This window comes from Macrobrachium rosenbergii, chromosome 51 (assembly GCF_040412425.1).
Source record: "Macrobrachium rosenbergii isolate ZJJX-2024 chromosome 51, ASM4041242v1, whole genome shotgun sequence".
In the NCBI taxonomy this organism is placed as follows: domain Eukaryota; kingdom Metazoa; phylum Arthropoda; class Malacostraca; order Decapoda; family Palaemonidae; genus Macrobrachium; species Macrobrachium rosenbergii.
Genome location: NC_089791.1, coordinates 71,754,366 through 71,781,853, shown reverse-complemented (window position 1 = coordinate 71,781,853; position 27,488 = coordinate 71,754,366). Strand labels below are relative to the sequence as shown.

Here is a 27,488-nt window from a genome sequence, read left to right as displayed (position 1 = left end):
GTCGTCAGGACCTTTTCAATATGGTTAAGCCAGGCTTCAGGCTCAGCTTCGTCCCATTTTCTTATGAGGGTGCCTACACTGCTGAGGGTCGAGTGAGGAGAGGGCATTGATGTGTTGCGCATGCCGTGAGCTGTCATTGCAAGCTGATGAGCTCTTTCCTTCTCCCTCTCCTGTCTTTCTGCCTCTTCTCGTTTCTCCTGGGCTATTCTTTCCTTCTCCCTCTCCTGTCTTTCTGCCTCTTCTCGTTTCTCCTGGGCTAGTCTTTCTTTCTCCTTCTCCTGCCTTTCTTTCTCCTTCTCCTGCCTTTCTGCCTCTTCTCGTTTCTCCTGGGCTATTCTTTCTTTCTCCTTCTCCTGCCTTTCTTTCTCCTTCTCCTGCCTTTCTGTCATTTCTTATTTGTCCTGGGCTATTCTTTCTTTCTCCTTCTCCTTCCTTACTGACTCTCTTTCTGCCTTGGCACCATCTACCCTCTCTTGGACCCATTCCCTCAGGGCTTGTCCTGATTCCTGATAGTCCCATGTCCTTTCCAGCGGACATGTAGAATTTGAAGTCCTCATTTTGCTGGGCTCTGGATGTCATAGACATCTTGAAATAATGCTTATATGGGCGTGACCCATTAGAAAGTCAATATGTCTGAAAGACTCAGGGTGTCCCGAAGGACTCAGGGTGTCCCAAAAGACTAGGGTGTCTTGAAAGACTCAGGGTGTCCTGAAACAAAACGACTCAGGGTGTCTAAAAAAACTCAGGGTGTCCCAAAGGACTCAGGGTGTCTCGAAAGATCGGGGTGTCCCAAAAGACTCAGGGTGTCCCGAAGGACTCAGGGTGTCCTGAAGGACTTAGGTGTCCCAAAGGACTCAGGGTGTCCTGAAGGACTCAGGGTGTCCCAAAGGACTCAGGGTGTCCCAAAGGACTCAGGATGTCCCGAAGGACTCAGGTGTCTGAACAGATGGAAGTTGTGTGAAAAGACTCAGGGCTGTTCGAGGGAATAGGTTCAATAAGTCTGATGAGACTCAATAGTGTTCAAAGTAACAGATTTAAGGTGTCTGAATAGACTAAAGTTGTCCGAAAAGACTTAGTTGCCTGAAAAGACTTAAATTTCAGGTGTCTGAAAAGACTTAAATTTCAGATGTCTGAAAAGACTTAGTTGTCTGAAAAGACTTAATTTCAGGTGTCTGAAGAGACTCAATTTTTCAGAATGAATGTAAATTGATATGTTTGGATAAGACAAATCTGAAACACAGTTGTTCAGAATGAATGAAATTAGTATGTCTGAATAAGACAAAAGTGTCTGAATAAGACTTAAAAATTCATATGTCTGAATAAGACAAATTTCAGGATGTCTGAAAACTCAGTAGTTCAGAATGAACAGAAATTAATATGTCTGAGTAAGACAAACTTCAGGGTGTCTGTTAATATGTCTGAATAGAATTAATGGTTCCTAATGTAAGCCTTTATGTATATTTTATTTTACGGAGAGACACTGCGGAACTAATAAAAGAAAAGGCCTACTGGGTTATACACTTATGGTGTGTAAAGGAAATTTTCCTTGCTCTGTTAAATAATTTTAAATGTGGCGTAATGAAAACAGTACATCAATCCTATCAAATAATAAGATCTCCAACGCACGAGGGTGAGAAAAAAAATTTGCTTAATCTTATAACATGCACGGAGGCAGTATTGTTTGCCATGGGGGAGGAAAGAAATGGTTAGTCTCTGTTATCAAAACAACCTTTAGCTCACACGTGTATAAGAGTACTCCAATGTTTACTCCTGTGATATCTGCCGTCAATGGGCAAGTCAGGCAGGTGGTAAGGCGGGGGTGTCTTCTTGACCGCGTGTCTGGCAGTCTGTTTTCGTTACCTGGGCCTACCCCTGCTCGGGCCTCCCACAGTAATGAATGAATGAGGGAATTCTCGCTTGTATTTTCGTTAATGAATAAATTTACAAGAATACTATCGGCTCACTGAGGAATATCCTTCTCAGCTAAAGAATTAAAGGTTTATTACTTTAAAAAATGTGGGGAGGTGCACGGATGTATGGATAAAATTAGCGAGCGAAAGAAATGGATTTATATAATGTGCACTGTGCATGAGGTTTCATAACAACGAAATTTCTAATGGAACTCACAAATCAAAGATGATGGATGGTTAGGGATGGACCCATGTGGCCTGGAATTGATGATTCCAAGTCAGAATTTACTATTCTCTCGTCTTGAGAGCGGAAATGTAGATTCCTAAATACTTCCTAGTGTTTCCTATCGATCAAGCAAGGGAGCTAGAGAGAGAGAGAGAGAGAGAGAGAGAGAGAGAGAGAGAGAGAGAGAGAGAGAGAGAGAGAGAGAGAGAGAGAGAGAGAGGATAAATCCAGCGATGCAAAAATAGCTGGAGTCAAAACCTTGGTGGTCGCCTACAGTGTGCCTATCTGGGAATTCGGGACTTTCAAATTGTCCTTATTATGGGGACGAAGGAATAGGGGCTTTATTCCTTTTATTAACTCTTCGACTGAGTTGTTCCCTAGCTTCCTATTCGTGAAACATGCAGCTAACATGAGATAGCACAAAAATCTCGTGGAATTGTTAATACGCTTTCTCTTCTCATGAACTAATTTGGCATGCATGTGGTCTATCAATTACCTAACGCTGATTGCAGTAATTTTTCGCACCTAGCATTAACCTAAATATTTCGACAAGTACTGTGCTTACGCTGTGGAACTGGCTCTTCTCATGTAATTAAAATGGAGCAGGTATGATATCAAGATCGACTCTAAAATTATGCAGACCAGCTAGCAGTTGCTATTCTGCTGATAATTGCAAGGCAATCGAATTCTTGGCATGGTACGACAGTTGCTACGAATGTCCGGGGATACTTACTTGACTCTGAGTGGCAACGGATAATGCAGGGGAGTTCTATTATTTATTATACATCTGACTCAATATTAGGACAATTCGTAGACAAAACAAAGGAAATCTATGGCTTAAGGCCTTCTTCATGTGAGGGAATTACATAAGCTCAAGGGTTCTCTTAACTAATTATATTTACATAACAACACAGATCAGAAGAATGACGAATTACTAGGCAGGTAATAACAAGGACCTGCAAAAATAATGAATCGTACACAGAATAAATATTCTACGCTGACGATATCTTTGTAACAGGGAACATCGCAGTGGAAAAGGGAACTGCACATGGATCAGCTGAGAGATTCTACAGTTGAGGCCTATCTGCAAATATATGCAAGACAGTTACTTGCAATAATAGTAAGACTCTCAAAGGGGAACTGAGGAATGCATAGATGGTGCCAGATAACTCAGTTCAACACTAATGCATAATTACATTAACACTGAATGCTGAAACACAAATTACTGAAGGTGATCGCACAATGGAAAAATAAATGAGATATTAGATAGAGAAATAACGAATCATGACTGGCTAAAAGGACCTTACTCCGGCACATTACCTCAGTGAAGATGACGATGTCCTCATTCAGTAGGGTGCTGGCAATGGAGGAGGGAATTATAATGCCACTACAAAGTATACTGGTTCCAGCCCTGTGGTCGAAACATGTGGTTCAGAAGGGCAGGCAAGGCAAGGACGTCTGTCCTTGGCTCATGCTCTAAGCGCTCTCTCTCGCGATTTCTCTTGCAGCGTCTATTTATAACATTCGAGGATTACACACTGCTTCTCTTCCAGATGGCGCAAAGGTCAATCTTCGTCACTTTTTTCTATGAGGTCGACCACATGGCAGCAGGAACCCATGTGGAAGGTTCAGAGTGATGGGGGGATGGTGGCCAACTTTCTCTTTTTGGTTCCTCCCTTGCCTTGCTGATGCAGAGAAGGTCTAACAGTCAGCTGGAATTAGGCCTTAAAGCAGTCACTTTGAACAGAAAGAGAGGGTTAGGCTTAACCATTTTGGGGAATGAAAGAGAGAGTTTTTTCGAAGGGGCGAGTGGAACTTACAGTTCTAGTAATTAATGAGTGACATTAATTGTTATTTCTTTATCAATTACTTTGCAAATGTAAAAACGGGTGAGTTGCGAGAAAAGCGGCCCCAGTCGTTGCACCTCCCCAACTAGGTTAACATTCACACCCTAGATTGGGTGAGAATGATTACCAGCAAGCAAACTCACTTAAATACTTTACTTTACTTCTCTCTCATTTCCCTTTGTTACCTTATAATTTAAATTAAACTTCTGCGTAGTAATTAATTTCAAGATGTAAAGAAAACTGAGACATTTATGTTAACGCAGAATAAATAGTTGCTCCTAGAAATGACATATTTTTATCATTAAGATCCTTTTACATTAAGGCAATGTTACTCAGAATATTTTCACAATGAAATGGTATAGTTAAAACAATGAATTAATACTAGGTTAATTCTAGAGATACTTCATGCACTCTTAATAATAATCAATTACGAACTTTTCACACATGCAGTTAGTCTGCCTTGAAGAGGTATTACAACAAGGTAAGCGTGGTCTTGGTTAGGTGTTTCCATAATACTTGAGCAATGGCTCAGTGCATTCGGGCACTATAAACACAAGTTCGCGAGTCTGAGACTCGAGATTTGTTACAGAGATTCACAAAGAGAATAAATGATAGATTCAGAGTAATCAATGATTGTAAAATGAAGATGAAGATTACATATGCCAAGATTACATTCCTTAGCCTATGGAAGACAGCTAGGATAATTTCTTAGCCCAAGAAGGCCGCCAAGGTAGCCAGAGGGCATGACCCCTCCGGCAGGATCATTTGCCAGCATCTACTGTACAATAATGGCACTGTGCCAAGTTGGCACTCATATAATAATAACTAATGGCGATGGCATATCGTATTTTAAATGCATCATGCTGCGGTAGGCATGAAAGGTAAGTCGTAGGACTTATACAGTTGGCATATCTGTCAATGGCACTCTGCACAGCAGAGGGGATTAAGTAAAATGGGGCCTTGGTAAGGCATAAAACAAATATGAGTAATAATCAAAAGTAAGGAAGGGAAATATTAAAGGAAGGCTAAGAATAGAGTTATAAGGAAAATAGAATAGTGAAGGACCCTGACATCCTCTTCTGGATAGGGGTGCCAAAGTCTTCGTAGGATAAAGGGATGGCACTGTACCAGTTTGGCATGGGTGCCAGCAGAGCTCGGGGGGCTCTTTTCAAGCTACCTGGAATTATCCACGCCCATGGTATTTTCTCCACGGACTTCTCTTACTGTGATGGTTTGTCTTGGTTGGGGAATCAGTGGAACCGAGCCCTGGGAACGTAATTGAGTGCCGCCTGTGTCGGCTTCTTTGACAGTTGATGCAGGGACCTTCTTTACAAGCTCTTCCACAATCCGTCGCAGTTCCTTGAGTTCATCGGCCATTTGAGACATGGCAGAATCCTTACTCACTGTTGTGTCTGTGGCAGACTGAGACAGAGAGGAGGCAGTTGTGGGGGGACGAGAGGCTTGTAGGTAAGAATGACCAGCTCAGGCATGGGTTGCGAGGCTGCACCTTTGGGTGAGCTTCTGCTCTTGTCAGGAGGCTCTGTCTCCCTTACCAGCATCGGTAGCGGAGCCAGGTTGGAGAAGAGAGGGGACCCGGACTGGGATCTCTAGAGTGGAGGTCAGGGGTGTGCTCTGGCACTGGCACTAAGGTGGGGCCAGGTAATAATAGTTTATTTGGAATTTGCTCATCATTTGGGATGGATGGAGCTTGGCACTGCTCAGTGCACCCAAGTGACACTGGCAGAGATTGTGAATCAAGAGTAGGATCTTCTCTAGGGGGATCTACTTGGGGCCCTGGCACTGGCACCGGGGCAGGACCGGGCAGTGGAATGGGATCTGGAATCGATCTTGGTGGAGGGGGCCACTGCACCTTGCACTCAGGTGGCACAGGCAGTGGAACGAAATCAGACATTTGAGTTTTACTCGTGCCCAATAAATGTTTTTGGGAATTTGGACCCCTGGTTTGCTCTAAATTAGGTGGGGACTGGAAGTCCTGTCGCATGTCATAACCTCCAGGAATGGACCTGGCGACTGTGAGGTTGCAGATTCCAGATCAATGAGGTCTCGTAACCCTGAACGTGACAGTAGGAAGCATCATTTTAAAGTGACTGATACCCTCAGTCGTGACGAATTTCCGTCTGTTAATGGTAGCTCTTCAGGGAACTTTGTCTTCCCTTATGAGGGACATTTGTGCGCCAGAATCGTCAAATGCTTTGATCTGGCTGGTGGGGCACCTGCCTCGGGGAAGTGCCACATATATAGGACCCTGGGCTGGAGGACCTAAAGAGGTTGGATTGGTGACTGCCAAGGTAAGGGCGGGCATGCTTGATTTATTATAATTAGGGCATTTTGTCCATTGGGCAGAGTGTCCATAGACCTTGCAAGCCGGGCAATAAGTCTGGGTATAATCTTTACCTGTGCCTGTCCCATATGGGGGAGCAGGTCCTTTACCCTTCATCCATGACCCAGGTGTGGCTCGGGGCGTTGTCCCATTTGAGGACGTAGAGGGGTTTTCTGGCTGATTCTCAGCCTTCAAGCAGCACTGCTCAGTGGAATATCCTGTTCTCTTACAGTACCCACATACAGGTTTCTTGTGGTGGTGCCCATTCTTGCAAGGTTGCTGAGAGTTGGTTGAGGCAGGCGGGGAGGGATATAATTTTTGGCCATGGGAGCTAAGATGGGGATGATGCGTATCCCATATGTCAGTCCAACGGCAACACTCGATCACTGTCTTAGGCTCCTTATCGCACAAATGAGTGGCGAGAGCTGGCGGGGCATAAAACAAGAAGTCCTAGAGGAGGAAAAGTTTGAGTACCTCCTCCACACTAGTGGCTTTCAGAGACCCTAGCCATCGTTTTAGGGCCTGGGTCTTTTTGAAGATCTACTCAGACCAGGTTTGTCCTGATTCCTTTGGCATATTTTTCCACCTTTTCCTACAACGGTCGGGAGTGATTTCAAAAGGCTTTATAATGGCTTGGCGGACAAGGTCAAGATTTCCTTGATCCTCAGGGGGCTATAGCATTGAATGCAATGGCACCCTTTCCTTCAAGGTGCTGTCCCAGGATCAGAGAAATTTCTTCATTAGAGGGCTGATAGGTCGTCAGGACCTTTTCAATATGGTCAAGCCAGGCTTCAGGCTCGACTTCATCCCACTTTCTTATGAGGGTGCCTACACTGCTGAGGGTTGGGTGAGGAGAGGGTGTTGATGTGTTGCGCATGTCGTGAGCTGCCATTGCAAGCTGATGAGCTCTTTCCTTTTCCCTCTTCTGTCTTTCTGCCTCTTCTCGTTTCTCCTGGGGTATTCTTTCCTTTTCCCTCTCCTGTCTCTCTTCCTCTTCTCGTTTCTCCTGGCTAGTCTTTTTTTCTCCTTCTCCTGCCATTCTGCCTCTTCTCGTTTGTCCTGGGCTATTCTTTTTTTCTCCTTCTCCTGCCTTTCTGCCTCTCTTTCTGCCTTGGCACTGTCTACCCTCTCTTGGACCTATTCCCTCAGGGCTTGTCCTGATAGCCCCATGTCCTTTCCAGCGGACATGTAGAATTTGAAGTCCTCATTTTGCTGGGCTCTGGATGTCATAGACATCTTGAAATAATGCTTATATGGGTGTGACCCGTTAGAAAGTCAATATGTCTGAAAGACTCAGGGTATCCCAAAGGACTCAGGGTGTCTCGAAAGACTCAGGGTGTCCCAAAGGACTCAGGGTGTCTCGAAAGACTCAGGGTGTCCCAAAGGACTCAGGGTGTCCCGAAGGACTCAGGGTGTCTCAAAGGACTCAGGGTGTCCCGAAGGACTCAGGTGTCCCGAAGGACTCAAGGTGTCCCAAAGGATTCAGGGTGTTCCAAAGGGCTCAGGGTGTCCTGAAGGACTCAGGTGTCTGAATAGACTCAAGTTGTCTGAAAAGACTCAGGGCTGTTCAAGGGAACAGGTTCAATATGTCTGATGAGACTCAATAGTGTTCGAGATGAACAGATTCAGGGTATCTGAAAAGACTTAAATTTCAAGTGTCTGAAGAGACTTAGTTGTCTGACAAGACTTAATTTCAGGTGTCTGAAGAGACTCAATTGTTCAGAATGAACGTAAATTGATATATCTGGATAAGACAAATCTGAAGCACTCAAGTGTTCAGAATGAATGAAAATTAGTATGTCTGAATAAGACAAAGGTGTCTGAATAAGACTGTTAAAAATTAATATGTCTGAATAAGACAAATTTCAGGATGTCTGAAAGCTCAATTGTTCAGAATGAACATAAATTAATATGTCTGAGTAATACAAACTTCAGGGTGTCTGTTGATATGTCTGAATAGACTTAGTGGTTCTTAATGAACAAAAAACTTAGCCCAAGCTAATGTAAGCCCTTATGTATATTTTATTTTGCGGAGAGACGCTGCAGAACTAATAAAAGAAAAGCCCTACTGAGTTATACACTTATGGTGTGTAAAGGAAATTTTCCTTGCTCTGTTAAATAATTTTAAATGTGGCTTAATGAAAACAGTACATCGATCATATCGAATATTAAGATCTCCAGTGCACGAGGGTGAGAAAAAAATTTGCTTAATCTTATAACATGCACGAAGGCAGTGCAGTCTGCCATGGGGGAGGAAAGAAATGGTTAGTCTCCGTTATCAAAACAACCTTTAGCTCGCACATGTATAAGAGTACTCCAATGTTTACTCCTGTGACATTGGCTGTCAATGGGTGAGTGAGGCAGGTGGTGAGGGGGGGTTCTTCTTGACTACGTGTCTGGCAATCTGTTTTCGTTACCTGGGCCTGCCCCTGCTCGGGCCTCCTGCAGTAATGAATGAACGAGGGAATTCGCGCTTGTATTTTCATTAATGAATAAATTTACAAGAATACTCTGGGCTCGCCGAGGAATATCCTTCTCAGTTAAAGAATTAAAGGTTTATTACTTTAAAAAATGTGGGGAGGTGCTCGGACATATGGATAAAATTAGTGAGCGCAAGAAAGGGATTTATATATGCGTGCTGTGCATGTGGTTTTATAACAATGGAATTTCTAATGGAACTCACAAATCAAAGATGGCGGACGGTTAGGGATGGATCCATGTAGCCTGGAATTGACGATTCCGAGTCGGAATTTACTATTCTCTCATCTTGAGAGTGGATATTTAGATTCCTAAATACTTCCTAGCTTTTCCTATCAATCAAGTGAGAGAGAGAGAGAGAGAGAGAGAGAGAGAGAGAGAGAGAGAGAGAGAGAGAGAGAGAGAGAGGATAAATCCAGTGATGCAAAAATAGCTGGAATTAAAGCCTTGGTGGTCACCTACGGTGTGCCTATCTGTGAATTCAGGACTTTCAAATTGTCCTTATCATGTGGACGAAGGAATAGGGGTTTTATTCCTTTCACTAACTCTTTGACTGAGTTGTTCCCTAGCTTCCTATTCGTGAAACATGCAGCTAACATGCGATAGCACAAAAATCTCGTTGAATTGTTAATACGCTCTCTTTTCTCATGAACTAATTTGGCATGCAAGTGGTTTATCAATTACCCAACGCTGATTGCAATCACTTTTCGTGCCTACCATAAACCTAAACAAAATATTTCGACACGTACTTATGCTGTGGAACTGGCTCTTCTCACGTGGTTAAAATGGAGGGGGTATGGCATCAAGATCATCTCTAAAATTATGCAGACCAGCTAGCAGTTGCTATTCTGCTGATAATTGTAAGGCAATCGAATCGTTGGCAAGGTACGACAGTTGCTACGAATGTCCGGGGGATACTTACTTGACTCTGCTCAGCAACGGATAATGCAGGGGAGTTCTTTTATTTATTACACATCTGACTCAATATTAGGACAATTCGTAGACAAAACAAAGGAAATCTATGGCTTAAGGCCTTCTTCATGTGAGGGAATTACATAAGCTCAAGGGTTCTCTTAACTAATTATATTTACATAACAACACAGATCAGAAGAATGACGAATTACTGGCCAGGTAATAACAAGGGCCTGCTAAAATAATGAATCCTACACAGAATGAATATTCTATGCTGATGATATCTTCGTAACAGGGAACATCGCAGTGGAAAAGGGAACTGCACATGGATTCGCTGAGAGATTCCACAGTCGAGGCCTGTCTGCAAATATATGCAAGACGGTTACTTGCAATAATAGTAAGACTCTCAAAGGGAAACTGAGGAATGTATAGACGGTGCCAGATAACTCAGTTCAACACTAATGCATAGTTACGTTAACACTGAATGATCCAACACAAATTACTGAAGGTGATTGCAAATGGAAAAATAAATGAGACAGAGAAACAACAGGAATCGTGACTGGCTAAAAGGACCTTACTCCGGCACAATAGGGCGCTGGCGATGGAGGAAGGAATTATAATGCCACTACAAAGTATACTGGTTTGAGTCCCAGGGTTAAAACACGTGGTTCAGAAGGACAGGCAAGGCAAGGACGTCTGTCCTTGGGTCGTGTTCTGAGTGTTGTCTCTCACGATTTCTCTTGCAGCGTCTGTTTATAACCTTCGAGGATTACGCACCGCTTCTCTTCCAGATGGCGCAAAGGTCAATCTTTGTCACGTTTTTCTATAAGGTCGACTGCATGGCAGCAGGAACCCACGTAAAAGGTTAAGAGTGTGGGGGGAATGGTGCCCAACTTTCTCTTTTTGGTTCCCCTCTTGCCTTGCTGACGCAGAGAAGATCCAATGGTCAGCTGGAATTAGGCCTAAAAGCAGTCACTTTGAACAGAAAGAGAGGGTTAGGCTTAACCATTTTGGGGAATGAAAGAGAGTTTTTTGAAGGGGCGAGTGGAACCCACAGTTCTAATAATTAATGAGTGACATTAATTTTTATTTCTTTCTCAATTACTTTGCAAATGTAAAAACGGGCGAGGTTGCGAGAAAAGCGGCCCCAGTCATTGCAATATATATTATATATATACATCATTCTTCCTCAGGTTAATCAAAACCAAACAAAATAACTTTTATTTCATTTCCCAAATAAGTCTTTGTCTTTCCTGGTGGTACGTAATGATATCCACATCCTGTAATTCTTTTCAGTTACATAAGAGCTTCAACCAAGCAATTTCTTTTGTTTTAATCGTATCTTTCGTTTTTCAGCTTACGATTTGCGGAGGAGGCCGGAGACATTTACAAAATACTTTTCGCCAGAATCTTTATTTACAATCGACAGAAAATCTATTCCGCACTGCGGGCGAAGAGGCACAAACGCACGTCACAACACAAGTGTCAGTGAAACCACCTGCCAAGTTGGAAGGGAAACGCGAACGAAGAATCATTCCAAAAGTAAAGATCAACAGGTGTGCAGAAAACAACAGATCTCAACGCAGCAATTTTGTAGGTCACAGTAGGACGAAAAACGCTCCCGATGAGAGACCATTTCAAAAACGCAGTCCATTGTTAAGTTTTTTTTTGGCAAATGGGCGGCACATTGAAAGGCATAAGTCGGACACAGATGAAGAAAGCCTATATTTGAATGGTCTGAATGAGCGACAAAATACAAACACTCTGAGATCCAAAAGAACGCTAAGAGTTGTAAGAGACAGAGATCAACACCAAGAGAAACTGAGTGAGCGCAACACAAATGAGGCAGAGGGAAACGTAAACAAGGAAAACGTCAAAGGAAGGAGCCTAGATGTAAATAACGTAAGCGGAAAAGAAAAGCCAGGACTAAATGAGAATGGAAAAAACTTGTTCCATCAAAAGGAAAATGGAACCGCACACAGAAGAAATGGACAGAGAATAAAGGCAGAAAGGAAAGAAGCAAGTGAAAAGAAAAAGATGAGCACACACGAGAAAAAGGGAAAGGCGTCGGAATGGGAAAAGGAGAAAAGTTTTCCCGAAGAAAGTACTGAAAAAATCATCAAGAATGAGAAAAAAGCTGAGAGAAAGAAACTAGTAAAGAGAAGGAAGGGTAAAAGTAACAAATATAAGCGTAAACAAATGAAAATTAGTAAAGAAAAGACAAACACAAATGAGAACACAGTGAGTAGAAAGGGAAGTAGAAAAGAGAAAAGTAAGAAATCTAAGAAAACATTAAACCTTATGGAAAGGAATAAGAAGAGGAAGAAAAAGAAAGAATACGGTCGAGATGAATCAAAACAGAGGAAAAGGAAAGGTGAGAAAATAAGCAAAACACACAAAGGAAAATCTAGTAAAATCGACAGGAACGAAAATCCGGATAAGAGAGAGTCAAATAAAGAGAAGGAAAATCCAGATAAAGCAAAGAAAAAGGGAATGGATAAACGAAAATCAAAGAAAGCAAAGAAGGAGAAAGTGGCTAAAAGAAAGTCGAACAGAGCAAAGAAAAGGAAAATATACAAGAAAAAGTCAAAGGGCAGAAAGCACCAAAGCGCGAAAGACCATGAAGCACCGAGCACAGAAATTTCAAAGAGGAAGAAGGAAAGAGGAACACTAAAGGAAAAAAGACTCCACAGATCGCGAATAGGGGGCCAAAGACAATAGGTAAAGACGCGTCGGACATCACAAAGAGCGAAAATCAGAGAAGAAACGAAGCTGGAAGAGGGGAAGAGAACAAAGGCGTTGCCGAACACGTCAAACCTCCCAGCAACCAATTAGGACAATTGGCGAAAGCCATTACGACACGTCTCTTATCAGGTGAGATACGGCTTATCAGAATTCATTTAGAAGACATACCCTGAGCTAATTCAGACGATATTTATGTTTTTATTGTCTTAGCTTATCTCTGTAAATTACACGCTCTCCATAAATTGATAAAGTACATTTTGTTATTTAATTCTCTTCCATGTTTTGAGCGCAAGAGCATGGGGAAGAGTATGAACATTCTGTATGAATTCATGCTTTATATTTGCGCTGCTTACAATTATATTCGTGAATACATTCTTACTAAATTATTTAGAAATTACTGAGAACTTTTTATAATAAAAGGAACCCGTAAATCACAAATTGCTCCAACAGGATAACGTTTCAATAGCGAAAATGCTGACGTCTACACACGCACACACATATACAGTATATATACGGTAGATCAGTGGTTCTTAAACTTTTTTCCTTGCGCCCTCCCTCTGCATTATGTATAGACCCCACGCCCCCCTACCCCTGAAATTTTTGCCAACTATAATCTATAAACAATATGTTGTCTATTTGTATGCTATTATACTTATCATAACAATAAAAGACAATTCATAAACAAGATTTTAAATTAAAATTTACTTATATTTTGAATTTCTGGCATGTTTTGAGATAATAATTAGAAAATATATGGAAGCAGTGATAACGTTTTTGGCAATTTTGTAATTAACATCACAAATTAAAAAAATAATAGGCACCATCTGGCAACTCTGCTTGCGCCCCCTTGAAAGCTTCTGGCTATTAAAGTTTAAGAATCACTGCGGTAGATACATACATACAGGTTTCATCATCAATTATCATGAGCAGGATGTATAAAAACTCTTTGTTTCTGTCTCTACTAGCCATATTTTTTGTATTATTATATATATATATATATATATATATATATATATATATATATATATATATATATATATATATATATATATATATATATATATATATATATATATGTGTGTGTGTGTGTGTGTGTGTGTGTGTGTGTGTGTGTAATAAATTTCTGACTCACATCAGGATCGAAACCAGGTCTTTCAATTGGAAGGCAAGGGCGCTGCCCACTAGGTCATACAAGTCATGAAAGAAGTTGGAACCTAAGGGCAACTGCCCACAAGGAACTATCTGGGCAAGCTAACTGCTTGCATACCAGCGTGTTTTCCCCAACTTCCCTTCACTCAGAAGGGATAATTTGAATGAAATGCTGTCAATTGGGTCTTTGCTGAGTTGGGAAGTTGGGGAAAAACATTGGTATGCAAGCAGTTAGCTTGCCTGGTAGTTCCTTTGGGCAGTTGCCCTTGAGGTTCTAACTTCTTTTATGACTTGTATGGCCTAGTGGGCAGTGCCCTTGCCTTTCAATTGAAAGACCTGGGTTCGACCCTGATGTGAGTCAGAAATTTATTTCTGTTCCACACGTGATTGTGTGTTGATTATTTCTATATATATATATATATATATATATATATATATATATATATATATATATATATATATATATATATATATATATATATATATATATATATACATATGTATGTACAACTGAATCATAAAATATGGAACATGATGAATATATAAATAAAGACAAAATCCACATAAGAGAAAAGAATATGCTGCAATATATTATATTATAGTCCATATATATTGCAGACTGCTAGGTAAAGGACTATAAGTCGAAAGGCCTTGCAGCAACATGATGAATTTCCTTCGTGGATTTTGTCTTTATAATTCATCACGTTCCATATTTTCGAATTCAGATAATACATACATACATACACACACACACACACATAGTATATATACATATATATATATATATATATATATATATATATATATATATATATATATATATATACATATATATATATATATATATATATATATATATTTTATATATATATATATATATATATATATATATATATATATATATATATATATATATATATATATATTTATATTATATATATATATATATATATATATATATATATATATATATATATATATATATATATATATATATATATATATATATATATATATATATATATATATATATATATATATATTTACGTTTTTCCTGGCGATTTAGTTTGAAATATTCTCTGTGAGACAGGTAGCAACAATTTAAGGTAATTTAGCCTTGTGATTCTGACTTCGTGGGTCCAGGAAAACGTAAAAAAGAGGAAAACAAAGGGGAATTTCATATGAGCTTAAGGCTCTTGTTACTGAGGAAGATATTACGTAAAACACGGGGCAAACTTGCAGGAGTGTATTTACATAAATAACGTTAGTACGGGAAAGAGGAATGCTAGTAGATTATTGATCCTGGAGGTGATTCCTATGGGATGAATGAAACGGGGGAATTCCAGACACAGTCCAAGAAGCTTCCACGATATAGGGTCCCTCTGAAATGAGAGATATGCACATTATACGCCAGTAATGAAAATAAACAAAAGATTAATGAATTCGAAGCTGCACTTAGGGTGCCAAAGGGCTTCGATGAATTAATGATAGCTTAGCACTGCCGACACTCGAAGAGCACGGATATTTGACAAGAGATTCGGTGATTACTGGCTCACAATTTAAGTAAATATTACGAGACAAAAGCGTGACTGAATGGAGGTCTTCCAGGGCACATTACCGTAAGACAGGTTCCAGCGTGAAAAGGGGTCCGTGGATGACTTGCGATTTCCGAGGGCGAGTTTCTTCCACGTGTTAGGATGCGGGGCTTCACGTAAAGGGCAATGCGTGGGAATTTCACGAAGGGCCGGGCAATGGCATGTGGGCATCCGGCAGGTCAACAGTGGAGCGAACACGTGGCTCACGGTCGAAGGGCACGAGGAGAAAGTATACTTTGAAAAGGGCCACGTGGTTAGCTAAGGGCACTGCCAGGGGCAGGTGGCTTGGTCCTTACTCCATCCAATCCAGCGCACGTGTGAGAGGGAAGCCTCGTGGGTTTCTGCTTTTATCTCCTCCTATGGGCAGGGGGCACGTCCAACACATGGGGGAGTTGAGTCATATTCAGCTGATGCCCGCAGGGGAAGTTTTGCCTGTAAGAAAACGACCAGGCGGAAATCACTTTTGCCTCGAAGAAAGATCTGCTTAAAGGGAGTGGCCTTAATCCATTTTAAACCCTTGTATTCTGACCGTGCGAAGTCTCGATAGACAGATGTGTCTATCGATCGAGCAGCTTGCAGTAAATGAAAACAACAGAACAAACAACAACAACAAAAGGGGGGAGGCAATTTGCTAGCGAGTTCTTGCTAATCATAATACCTCCCCATACAAGATGATGTACACACCTTCTTCGGGTGTGTACATCGATATGCAAGAATGAGCGGCAAATGCTTTACGTTACTCTACATTCTGCCTTGCAATGAACTTTACTACTAAGGGATTTATGAACTGTGACATTACTTTTAATAACACATTGGGACAAATTTCTTTAACAGGACGCAAGGTGATTTAAACACTTGCAAAAGAGTAATTACTTTAGATTTGGTTACCCAGTGATAACTTTATAAAGTGACTCAAACAATGTGAATTAATTAGGATTATAAGACCAAGTATATGAGGCTATGGCAAACAAATGAAAAGAAAGGTTATTGTTCAAGAATTAAAATACATGGTTACTTAATTTTAGATAAAATGCATGCGGTTAGTACAGTCTGCCTTGAAGAGGCTGTAAAAATGAAAACAGTGTTTATTTTTGTAGATGACATCCCCTTTACGCGATATTGTAATGACTATACATATTCGCATTGGTAATTTATCTTCGTTTTAATGTGCTTTGCTTAGCTATATAGTTCAACGCGAGCTGATGGCCGGCCTGCACACAGGGACTTTGACCGTCGTATATGGGCGAGAGTATTCGCTAGTTTTAATTCGCTAACCTTAAACTACGCTAATTTTATGCGTCCACTGCCCACTCGAGTACTCAATGTTATGACGGGGTGGGCAGACAAAAGATGTGGGGTCTAGGACAAACAGAGTTCTTAGAAGGAAGGGAGGGGGAAAAAGGAATAATAATAACAAAAGGAAAATTAACAAGATGTTACGAATGGAAACGTGACCGCATATGAAAGGCGGAACATGTCTCTCGGAGCTTACGAAAGGGGCATTTAAATCACAAGGGCAAGAGTCTATGACTCACCATTCTTTAAAAGAAAGATAAATAAATAACTAAAAGAGAGCAAATGATATTGGCAGAAGAGCTAAGGGAAAAAGAGTGAGGGTTTTATTGTGTTAGGCGGAATTTACCGTCCTTTGCCTATAAATTACGGCCCGGACTATCACTTCAGTCCCAGGGCGAGAAAAGTGCACCCGAAGGGCGCGACTCCTTCAGGAAGAGCTGACACGCACGCCCGGTGCCAAGGTATGGGCGCAAGGGCGTGCCACTTCTCACTCTGTTATTCTCAATGATTTATACATTGTGTGGGGGGAATGGTATCCCGTATTTAATTGCCTCTTGTGGTGATAATTTAAGGAAAGATTAATAGAGGATGATAAGAGATAGAAGTTCCTGAGGAACAGAAGAAGATAGTGGAGGGTCTGACATCCCCTTCTGGATTAGAGGTGCCAAGACCTTCGAAAAATGAAATGGTGGCACAGGTGCCCGGGGAGCTTTAGAGCTCTTTGTAAATTACCTGGAAATTCCCACACCCGTGGTAATTTCACCCTGAACCTTTCTTAAGGGGACAGTCGTCCTCGGCCGGGGAAGCGGAGGGCCCGAGACCGGAGGGCGGCACGGAGTGCCACCTGGGCCTGCTGCTGCGACAGCTGACGCAGGAGTTTTCCGCGCTGGTTCTACCATGATCCGTCGCAGCTCTTGTAGTTCATCGGCCAAGTGAGATATGGCAGAATCCTGACTTGCAATTGCGTCGACGACGGACTGAGGCAGAGAGGAGGCGGTCGGGGGCGGCGTGAGCGGCTCGCAGGTAACGATGACCAGCTCAGGCACGGGTTGCAAGGCCGCACCTGCAGGTGAGCTTCCGCGGTGGTCGAGAGGAACCGTTTCTCTTACCGACACTGGTAGCGGTGCCAGGCCGGGGTAAGAGAGAGGGTCCTGAGTTGGATCCCGTGAATGGAGATCGGGGTAGTGCTCTGGCGCTGGCACTAGGGCAGAGTCAGGCACTATCAGAGGTTTCTTGGGCTCGTCGGTCAGGACGGACGAAGCTTGGCACTGCTTGGGGCATGCAAGTGGCACCGGCAGGAATTTGGCATCTCCGGAAGGGAGATCTGATTGGGGCCCTGGCACTGGCACTGAGGCAGGGCCGGGCACTGGAATTGGATCGGGAACCGATCGAGGGGGCCACTGTACCTCGTACTCAGGTGGCACTGGTAGGGACTGCACGTCCTCCTGGTACCCAGGGGGCGCCAGTCTTGACTAAGGGAGAAGAGGGGGAGGATTACTCGCGCCCGAGGAATAATTCGGGGAATGTGGACCCCTAGATTGTCGTGATTTCTGTGGGGACTGAAAGTCCTGTCCCAGGATGACGTCATAGCCTCCGGGGAGATGGCTTGCTACTGCAAGATTGCAAATTTTGGATTGGTGAGGTCTTGTGACTCTCAATTGGACCGTAGGGAGTATCATTTTAAATTGATTTATTCCCTCGATCGTGACGAGTTTTCGTCTATTGACGATAGCTCCGTAGGGAACTCTGTCCCTTCGGATGACGGAGATTTGCGCGCCCGAGTCCTCGAATGCAGTGACTCGGCGCGCGGGGTGGCTACCTCGTGGAGGGGTCATGTATACAGGCCCTTTGGCGGGAGGGCCTAATGACGTGGGATCTGTGACGGCCAAGGCGATGGTGGGAGTATTTGATTTATTATTGCTTGGGCATTTCGCCCATGCGGGAGAATGGCCATAAACCTTGCACGCTGTGCAAAAGGTCTGGCTGAAGTCTTTCCGCTGCCCTCTGGAGGGCGCAGGCGAGTTATTGTCGGTTTTCTGGGAGAGAGAGGCCGGTTTCTTGCTCGGCACTGTTCGGAGGAATGCCCGTTTTCTTGCAATAATGGCAAGTTAGGGGCTTGCCCGAGTTCCCATTTTTGTGGGAATTTAATCCTCTGAGGAGGGACGGGGGATTTATCTTCCGCCCCATGGATCCTTCTTGAGGGTGGTGAGTTTCCCACATGTCTGCTATTCGCAACACTCGGTGAGTGTTGCTGGGGCTTTTTCCACTATATGAGTGGCGAGAGCAGGAGGGGCGTGGCGCAGGAAATGCTCGAACTTAAACCGCTCGAGTACCTCGGTGGTGCTTAGTGGCTCCTTCCGAATCGAGCCATTTTGTTAATGCCCGCTCCGAATGGTACGCCCAATTGGACCAAGTCTGGCCTGCTTCTCTGGGCTGCTCTCTCCAACGTCTCCTCCACCGCTCGGGGGTAATCTCGACGCCGTAATAACTGCTTGGCGTACGGCTTCCCAGTTTCCCCTATCTTCTGCTGACAGGGCGTGGTAGGCAACGAGGGCCTTTCCACCCAGGAATTTAGTGAGAACAAGGGAGAGTTCCGTGGGGGAGAGATCGCAGCACTCCAGGACTCGTTTGGCCCTTTCAAGCCATACTTCGGGTTCGGACTCTGTCCATTTTGGCGTGAACGAGTGAGCTTGGCTGAGGGCACTCATTCCCCGCTGCAGGGGGCGGGGGGGGGGTGGCGTGCTGTCATTCTAGCATCTAGAGCTCATGGGCGCGTTCTCTCTCTCTCTCCGCCTCTTGGGCAATTCTTTCTCTCTCTCTCTCCTCACATTCTCTCTCTCTCTGCCTCTTGGGCAATTCTTTCTCTCTCTCTCTCTCTTCATGTTCCTTCTCCTCTCATTGCTCTTGGGCAATTGTTTCTCTCTCTCTCTCTTCACGTTCTTTCTCCTTCTCCTGCTCTTGGGCAATTCTTTCTCTCTTCCTCTCCTCACGTTCTCTCTCTCTCTCTCTCTCTCCGCCTTGGCATTGTCCACTTGCTCTTGAACCCATTCTCTCAGATCTTGCCCTGATAGCCCCATGTCCTTCCCAGCAGACATGTAGAATTTGAAATCCTCGTTTTGTTGGGCTCTGGTATTAGCCATCTTGAAATAATGGTTATATGGTAGGTCTGAAAAGACTCAGGTTGTCTGAAAAGACTCAATTGCAGGAATCTGAAACACTCAATTGTTCAGATTGCAGGAGAATGGATCTGTCTGAATAAGACAGTTGATTAGTAAGTCTGAGGAGACTTTTGTTAAAATTTGATATGTCTTAGAAAGACGTGGTTGTTCTTGGCGAACGAATTTTAATATGCGTCTCGGAAGACGTAGTTGGATTTTGTCACGCTCGGACTTGGCCGGCTGTAGCGTGAAGTTAAGGAGTTGTTCTAACGAACTAGAATGATCAGTCCCGTAAGGGCTTAGATGTGTGTGAACTACACTATATAATGTCTCAAAAGGACTTAATTTTGGGTTCCCGCAGGAATGAGAAATTCTCGCAACGTGCGACGTAGAATTTTAGTAGGAGTCTCTTAGGACTGGGAATTTGGAGAAATTCTCGCCACGTGTGACGTAGAATTTTAGGAGTCTCTGAGGACTTGGAATTTGGAGAAATTCTTGCCACGTGCGACGTAGAATTTTAGTAGTAGAGTCTCTGAGGGCTTGGAATTTGGAGAAATTCTCGCCAAGTGCGACGTAGAATTTTAGGAGTCTCTGAGGACTTGGAATTTGTTAGGAGTCTCTTTGGACTCGGAATTTGGGTGAGAAATTTCGCCTCGTGCGACGTAGAATTTTAGGAGGAGTCTCTGAGGACTTGGAAGTACGATTCGTCCCTTAGGACTTAGAAATTACTAACGGGAAAACCCCAAAGAAAAATGTTTGCTGAGAAATGAATGGAAAAAAAAATTTACTACACACACGGGCATGGGCGGGGTTGGGGGTGCAGGACGTCTGGCCAACACCGGAGTTATTTTTAGATTCTGTGTGAATGGACCCGTCTGTTTATAGACCGTCTGGGATTCCGGGGAGAGGATAACAGTAAAACGACCTAGTAATTTTCCCTATAAGCGGAGTTTAATTTCGCTTTCCTAACACCTGACTCGAATTTTAACTACACTGAGAGAATTTCAGCAATGCAAGCTGACTTCGTCTTGTCCCACGTGGGAATTTATTCCCGCCTAAATAACAGTTCGCTAATCCGAAATGCGAAGTAAAATTTATCACAGAGGAATTTCTTTCACATTATTCCTCGAAGCAAAGAATATGGCAAGGATTTTAACACAGAGGAATTTCGCACTATTCCTCGAAGCAACGGATGGTTAGCACTGGTTATTTCCTAACTACCTATCCTGAAAGGCATGCATTAACGAATCTAATACGGCGGTTCTTTTCTCTCAGTGAATACATGCGTCCCTATTTCTAATTCCTAGGAACAGTCACGATTGTAAAAAGGTTTTGCTAAGATAAACACATTACTTACATGGAATTTCTGGATCTGTGTGCTGGTTTTACAAAAAAGGTTTGTAGTTGTCTCGTACCCAGCTTAGCTTTGCTAATAGCTGATCTGGCAAGTTGCAAATGCAATGAAGCAACACTAGGGGAACTGCAACTGCAAAACAAGATCTATGGCCAGGTCGCCATTTTTACGTTTTTCCTGGCGATTTAGTTTGAAATATTCTCTGTGAGACAGGTAGCAACAATTTAAGGTAATTTAGCCTTGTGATTCTGACTTCGTGGGTCCAGGAAAACGTAAAAAGAGGAAAACAAAGGGGAATTTCATATGAGCTTAAGGCTCTTGTTACTGAGGAAGATATTACGTAAAACACGGGGCAAACTTGCAGGAGTGTATTTACATAAATAACGTTAGTACAGGAAAGAGGAATGCTAGTAGATTATTGATCCTGGAGGGGATTCCTACAGGATGAATGAAACTGGGGAATTCCAGACACAGTCCAAGAAGCTTCCACGATATAGGGTCCCTCTGAAATGAGAGATATGCACATTATACGCCAGTAATGAAAATAGACAAAAGATTAATGAATTTGAAGCTGCACTTAGGGTGCCAAAGGGCTTCGATGAATTAATGATAGCTTAGCACTGCCGACACTCGAAGAGCACGGATATTTGACAAGAGATTTGGTGATTACTGGCTCACAATTTAAGTAAATATTACGAGACAAAAGCGTGACTGAAAGGAGGTCTTCCAGGGAACATTACCGTAAGACAGGTTTCAGTGTAGAAAAGGGGTCCGTGGATGACTTGCGATTTCCGAGGGCGAGTTTCTTCACGTGTTAGGATGCGGGGGCTTCACGTAAAAGGGCAATAGGTGGGAATTTCACGAAGGGCCAGGCAATGGCATGTGGGCATCCGGCAGGTCAACGGTGGAGCGAACACGTGGCTCGTGGTCGAAGGGCACGAGGAGAAAGTATACTTTGAAAAGGGCCACGTGGTTAGCTAAGGGCACTGCCAGGGGCAGGTGGCTTGGTCCTTACTCCATCCAATCCAGCGCATGTGTGAGAGGGAAGCCTCGTGGGTTTCTGCTTTTATCTCCTCCTATGGGCAGGGGGCACGTCCAACACATAGGGGAGTTGAGTCATTTCAGCTGATGCCGCGCAGGGGAAGTTTTGCCTGTAAGAAAACGACCAGACGGAAATCACTTTTGCCTCGAAGAAAGATCTGCTTCAAGGGGAGCGGCCAATTTTAAACCCTTGTATTCTGACCGTAAGTCTCGATAGACAGATGTGTCTATCGATCGAGCAGCTTGCAGTAAATGAAAACAACAGAATAAAACAACAACAACAACAAAGAGGGGGAGGCAATTTGCTAGCAAGTTCTTGCTAATCATAATAACATATATATATATATATATATATATATATATATATATATATATATATATATATATATATATATACAGTATATATATATATATATATATATATATATATATATATATATATATATATATATATATATATATATATATATATATATATATATATATATATATATATATATATATATATATATATATATATATATATATATATATATATATATATATATATATATATATATATATATTTATATATATATGGATCAGACACTCAGACAGTAGACATAATGGAGCTGTGGAAAAGCATTCTGTAGCTCCATTATGCCTACTATCTGAGTGTCTGATCCTGCTAATTAAAGAAAATATATATATATATATATATATATATATATATATATATATATATATATATATATATATATATATATATATATATATATATATATATATATATATATATATGTACGAAATATAGGATCAGACACTCAGACAGTAGACATAATGGAGCTATGGAAAAGCATTCTGTTTTCTATCCATTTATTAAGAAGCCGACGTTTCATATCGCTTGATACATTTTCCAGGCTGAACTAGCGATTAAAACAAACAATACTTGCTAATAAAAGAGAAGATATATACACATTACTTATTTACACCAAATTAGCAATTAAAAAAATCTCAGAACAAAAAATCCAAAAGCAGAGGTAAGAAGCCCAAAACACCTACCCACAACGGTAGCGTAAAGCAGACTAACTGGCTGCCCTTGAATCTATAATGATCAAATTGGCTGTCCCTACCCTCAATCACCAATCAGCATCAACCCAACTGTTCATTGCATAGTTTGCTCTTGTTTTTTTTTTTAGCCACTGTGTCGGTGCTCCCCCACCTCTATCTCTCTCCACCTCCTGTTCTGCATTTCTTTTTAGTCTGCTTTGCTGCCAGCCCTAGGAGCTGTTAGTCAGCTCAGTGGTCTGGGTGAACTAAGGTATACTTAACTTTTACGCTACCGTTGTGGGTAGGTGTTTTGTGCTTCTTGCCTCTGCTTTTGAATTTTCCCTTGTTCTGATTTTTAAACCACTAGTATGGTGTAAATAAGTATGTAATGTGTATATATCTTATCTTTTATACATAAATACTGTTTATTTTAATCAACTATTTCAGCCTGGAAAATGTAAGGATAGAAAACAGAATGCTTTTCCATAGCTCCATTATGTCTATATATATATATATACATATATATATATATATATATATATATATATATATATATATATATATATATATATATATATATATATATATATATATATATATATATATATATATATATATATACATATAGACATAATGGAGCTATGGAAAAGCATTCTGTTTTCTATCCATACATTTTCCAGGCTGAAATAGCGATTAAAATAAACAGTATTTGCGTATAAAAGATAAGATATATACACATTACATACTTATTTACACCATACTGGCGGTTAAAAATCAGAACAAGGGGAAAATTCAAAAGCAGAGGCAAGAAGCACAAAACACCTACCCACAACGGTAGCGTAAAAGTTAAGTATACCTTAGTTCACCAGACCACTGAGCTGACTAACAGCTCTCCTAGGGCTGGCCGCGTAAAGCAGACTAAAAAGAAATGCAGAACAGGAGGTGGAGAGAGATAGAGGTGGGGGGAGCACCGACACAGTGGCTAAAAACAAGAGCAAACTATGCAATGAACAGTTGGGTTGATGCTGATTGGTGATTGAGGGTAGGGACAGCCAATTTGATCATTATAGATTCAAGGGCAGCCAGTTAGTCTGCTTTACGCTACCGTTGTGGGTAGGTGTTTTGGGCTTCTTACCTCTGCTTTTGGATTTCCCCTTGTTCTGTTTTTTAATTGCTAATTTGGTGTAAATAAGTAATGTGTATATATGTGAGTGTGTGTGTGTGTGTGTGTGTGTATATTTATGCTGTTCACCCTCGAACATTTAGTTTTAGTAATATCAACCTGACCAAGACAGGGAAAAGCCTTTGTCCCACATAGGAGCGTCGCCAGTTCAAACGTTAACGTCCATTGTAGCAAAGAGCTCAGTAGCATTAGGGATTTAACCCCCCGTAGGAAATTTCCATATTCAACTTTAAGATAGGTGGCCTTAAGCTTTTTTTTACCTGTTCTGCTCGACGGATGTGTTGACAAAATTTCAGACCCCGACGGCATCAACGGCTGCCCCTGTTTTGACCCAGCGCTGGTCAGACAAGAAAGAGAGAATTTAACTATCAAGGAGTGCGGACGTCTTTTCCCGGCACGGGAATTCCTTGGTCTCTCCGTCTTTCTTTCGTTCTTATGTTACTAAGTGAAGTGGCGAATTAATCCCAGCGTGCCCGATCGACAGTTGATGCGCAACAACCTTCGTATAACAGTAAGTCTGGAATTTTAGTTCATCCTTCGTCGAGTTACTATTATCTCCCACTTTATTTCAGTCTTCCTTGTTTCCTTCTCCAGCCACCACTTACGGTAGATGATTTTACGAAGTCTAGAGTAAGCCAAAATATCATATTGTTTAGCTTCATCCAAATTATTCCAGTAAGAGTAACTAGGACTTAGGGTAAGCAAGTCATTTTAATTCTTTATGCATTCTTTGTGTCTCGAATCCATTGTTTGGAGGAGCCGTTGTGTTTCACCACCATCTTAACGAGTAGAGATTGCCTGCGTCCGAAGTTGGCGACATTCATCGTAAAGTCTTTATTCATTGAATGTTCTTTGTTGAGGTTAATTTCCCTTAACTGGCGACCTTGGTTAATATAAACAGCCGTCTTTGAGGTTAATTCGTAGCTCATCGACAGGTTAGGTGTGTTGTTGGTGTGCAAGGCCGTATAAAAATTACATAAATCAAGTAATAAACTTATCAGCCAAGTCTCACGCGTAACAATATATATATATATATATATATATATATATATATATATATATATATATATATATATATATATATATATATATATATATATATATATATATATATATATATTACGAAAAATATAGCTAGTAGAAACAGAAACAAAGAGTTTTTATACATCCTACTCGTGATAATTGATGAAACCTACGTGACAAATTCATAGGAGACAATGATTTTCTGTTTTATTTTCCTGCGGTTTTATCTTTTTTTTTTTTTTTCTAGAGGCTGTGTTTACAAAGTCTTCTGTGCTGGCTAATTTTGTATTGGGCTAATGGAAAACTTTTCCTCTTGTTTTCTTTCTATTAGCTTCTGATGACATCATACAGATATTGAAAACTTGTACCTCTATTGATGTATGTATGTATATATATACATTTTGTCCTCAGTAGTAAAGTGCGGAGGCACGACCCATTTGAAACGGGGGGAGAGCGTCCTGGCATCTGATGGAGACGGCAGTCCAGGGAAATGTAAACGAAAAATAAAGGTGAATTTATTCCTTGATGTTATTTAGTAGTTAAAGCACTACTGCGATAATGATTTCGAAAACATAATGCCGTCATATCCAATCAAGATTTCCCACTAACAACACTTTCTCAAGGCTAACGTTGACTCATGCAAAGAAATGTTCAGTCAAAATGATATGCATAAACGTTCCCAATTGTATAACTGTTTTGGAGTTTGCTTTATCTACAATTCTTATGGTACGTTCAGTTATCAGTTCCGTTAAAGCAGAAAAAATTGTTCTGTCGTTGATGCATTGGCCATAAAAACTTGTCATCCCACTCACAGGCAAATAACTCGTCTGGACACCTTTTGGCTGCTGAGTCAACTGTTAAAATCTTATTCATTCAAAACCGAACATTTGAAATTGTTATCTCTTTGTGGACGTCACTTTATTGATTCAAATTTCCCTCACAGAATATTACCGTCACTACTTATTGCTTGCACCATCACTGCTATGATTACTGTTGTTATTGCAAGGGATACTTACATTTTTTAGGGGGATGGAACCACAGAATGAACAATTCTAATGACCGCCAGAGATCAGTAGCCTTTTCTCAGTCATACCAGTACTATTTGTGATCGTGTTTGGTGGTATTTCCTAATATTTTCCAGGCACCAAGAGGCTCCACGCTCTCCTTGAGGTGTCCCAGGTTCGTCCTTGCCGAGGGAGGCTGTACAAATGAGAAATTCATCTTAAGCGATGGGTAACGTTACTTTGCATGCGAATTTCTTGTAGGTCTTGAGTGTGTGTGTGTGTGTGTGTGTGTGAGAGAGAGAGAGAGAGAGAGAGAGAGAGAGAGAGAGAGAGAGAGAGAGAGAGAGAGAGAGTGAGAGCATGTATTTGTGATAGAGGGCTTTCAATAATGTATACTAAAGTTATCATACTATAATGTTGATGAGAATCCCAAACCAGTGAATCCTCTTGAAAGTGCTCCTCTGATCTCTCGTTATCATCTTATTTCGGCAGAGTTTCCAAGAAGAAATTTTGTAAGCAGGAGAATCCCGAGAAGTCTTTTGGCAAGACATCAACGAATTCTTTGAGGATGAGTTTCCAGAGGAAAAATCTTAGCGACTCGGAGTGCCCTGGAGGATATTTGTGCCTCGTGTCCGTTAATGGTGGTGAGTCACCATGAGTACCGCATAAGTAAAAGAATTGAGCGATATAAAGCAAAGTGACCCAAACGTGCACGAAGTCACACACACACACACACACACACACACACACGGAAGAGATATTTCTATTTTTATAATAATTTTTATAATAATAACTGATATGCACAAGCATGAACTCACGCTGTCATTCTAAAGCTCTAACAACATTTTTATAAATTCGCTAAAGAAAATACATACGCATACTTGTCGTCCGATCACCAAAATTAAGGCACAAAGGAACAGGTCAGAAATTGAATGGGTGACCGCACAGGCATTGCTAACATGTATTCTGCGTTGCCAAGGTGAAGGGGTAAGACTAGCAACCTCATTCCTTTTACAAATCTATGCCTAGAATTACAAGGGTAAAATCCTCTAAGGCCCAACTGAAGTTACTGCATGAGAGTTTTTGTGTATGTATGTATATGTACGCATGTATGTATGTTTTTATGTATGTACGTGAGTGAATGTTTAGTTTTTACATCCTTTATGAAAAAAGAAAACATAAAATTAAAACTTCTGT

The 27,488-nt window shown here is 41.5% G+C and overlaps 1 protein-coding gene across 2 annotated transcripts in view; it reads left to right on the top strand.

The window, feature by feature from the left end:
* LOC136833484 (DNA ligase 1-like) overlaps positions 1-26,996 on the top strand; it is a 440,466-nt gene extending 413,470 nt beyond the window's left edge. Inside the window, exons 3-6 of one of the 2 annotated variants that reach the window (XR_010851484.1) lie at positions 11,071-12,588; positions 25,699-25,796; positions 26,429-26,520; positions 26,784-26,996. Coding sequence is in view for 1 of the 2 variants with exons in the window: in XM_067095699.1 (XP_066951800.1) it covers positions 11,071-12,435 (1,365 nt within the window). In the remaining variant the exon portion in view is untranslated. Of the gene's footprint in view, positions 1-11,070; positions 13,008-25,698; positions 25,797-26,428; positions 26,521-26,783 lie in introns of those variants that run through there. The other variant, XM_067095699.1, reaches the window with a different exon arrangement.
* Positions 26,997-27,488: the final 492 nt, after the last annotated feature.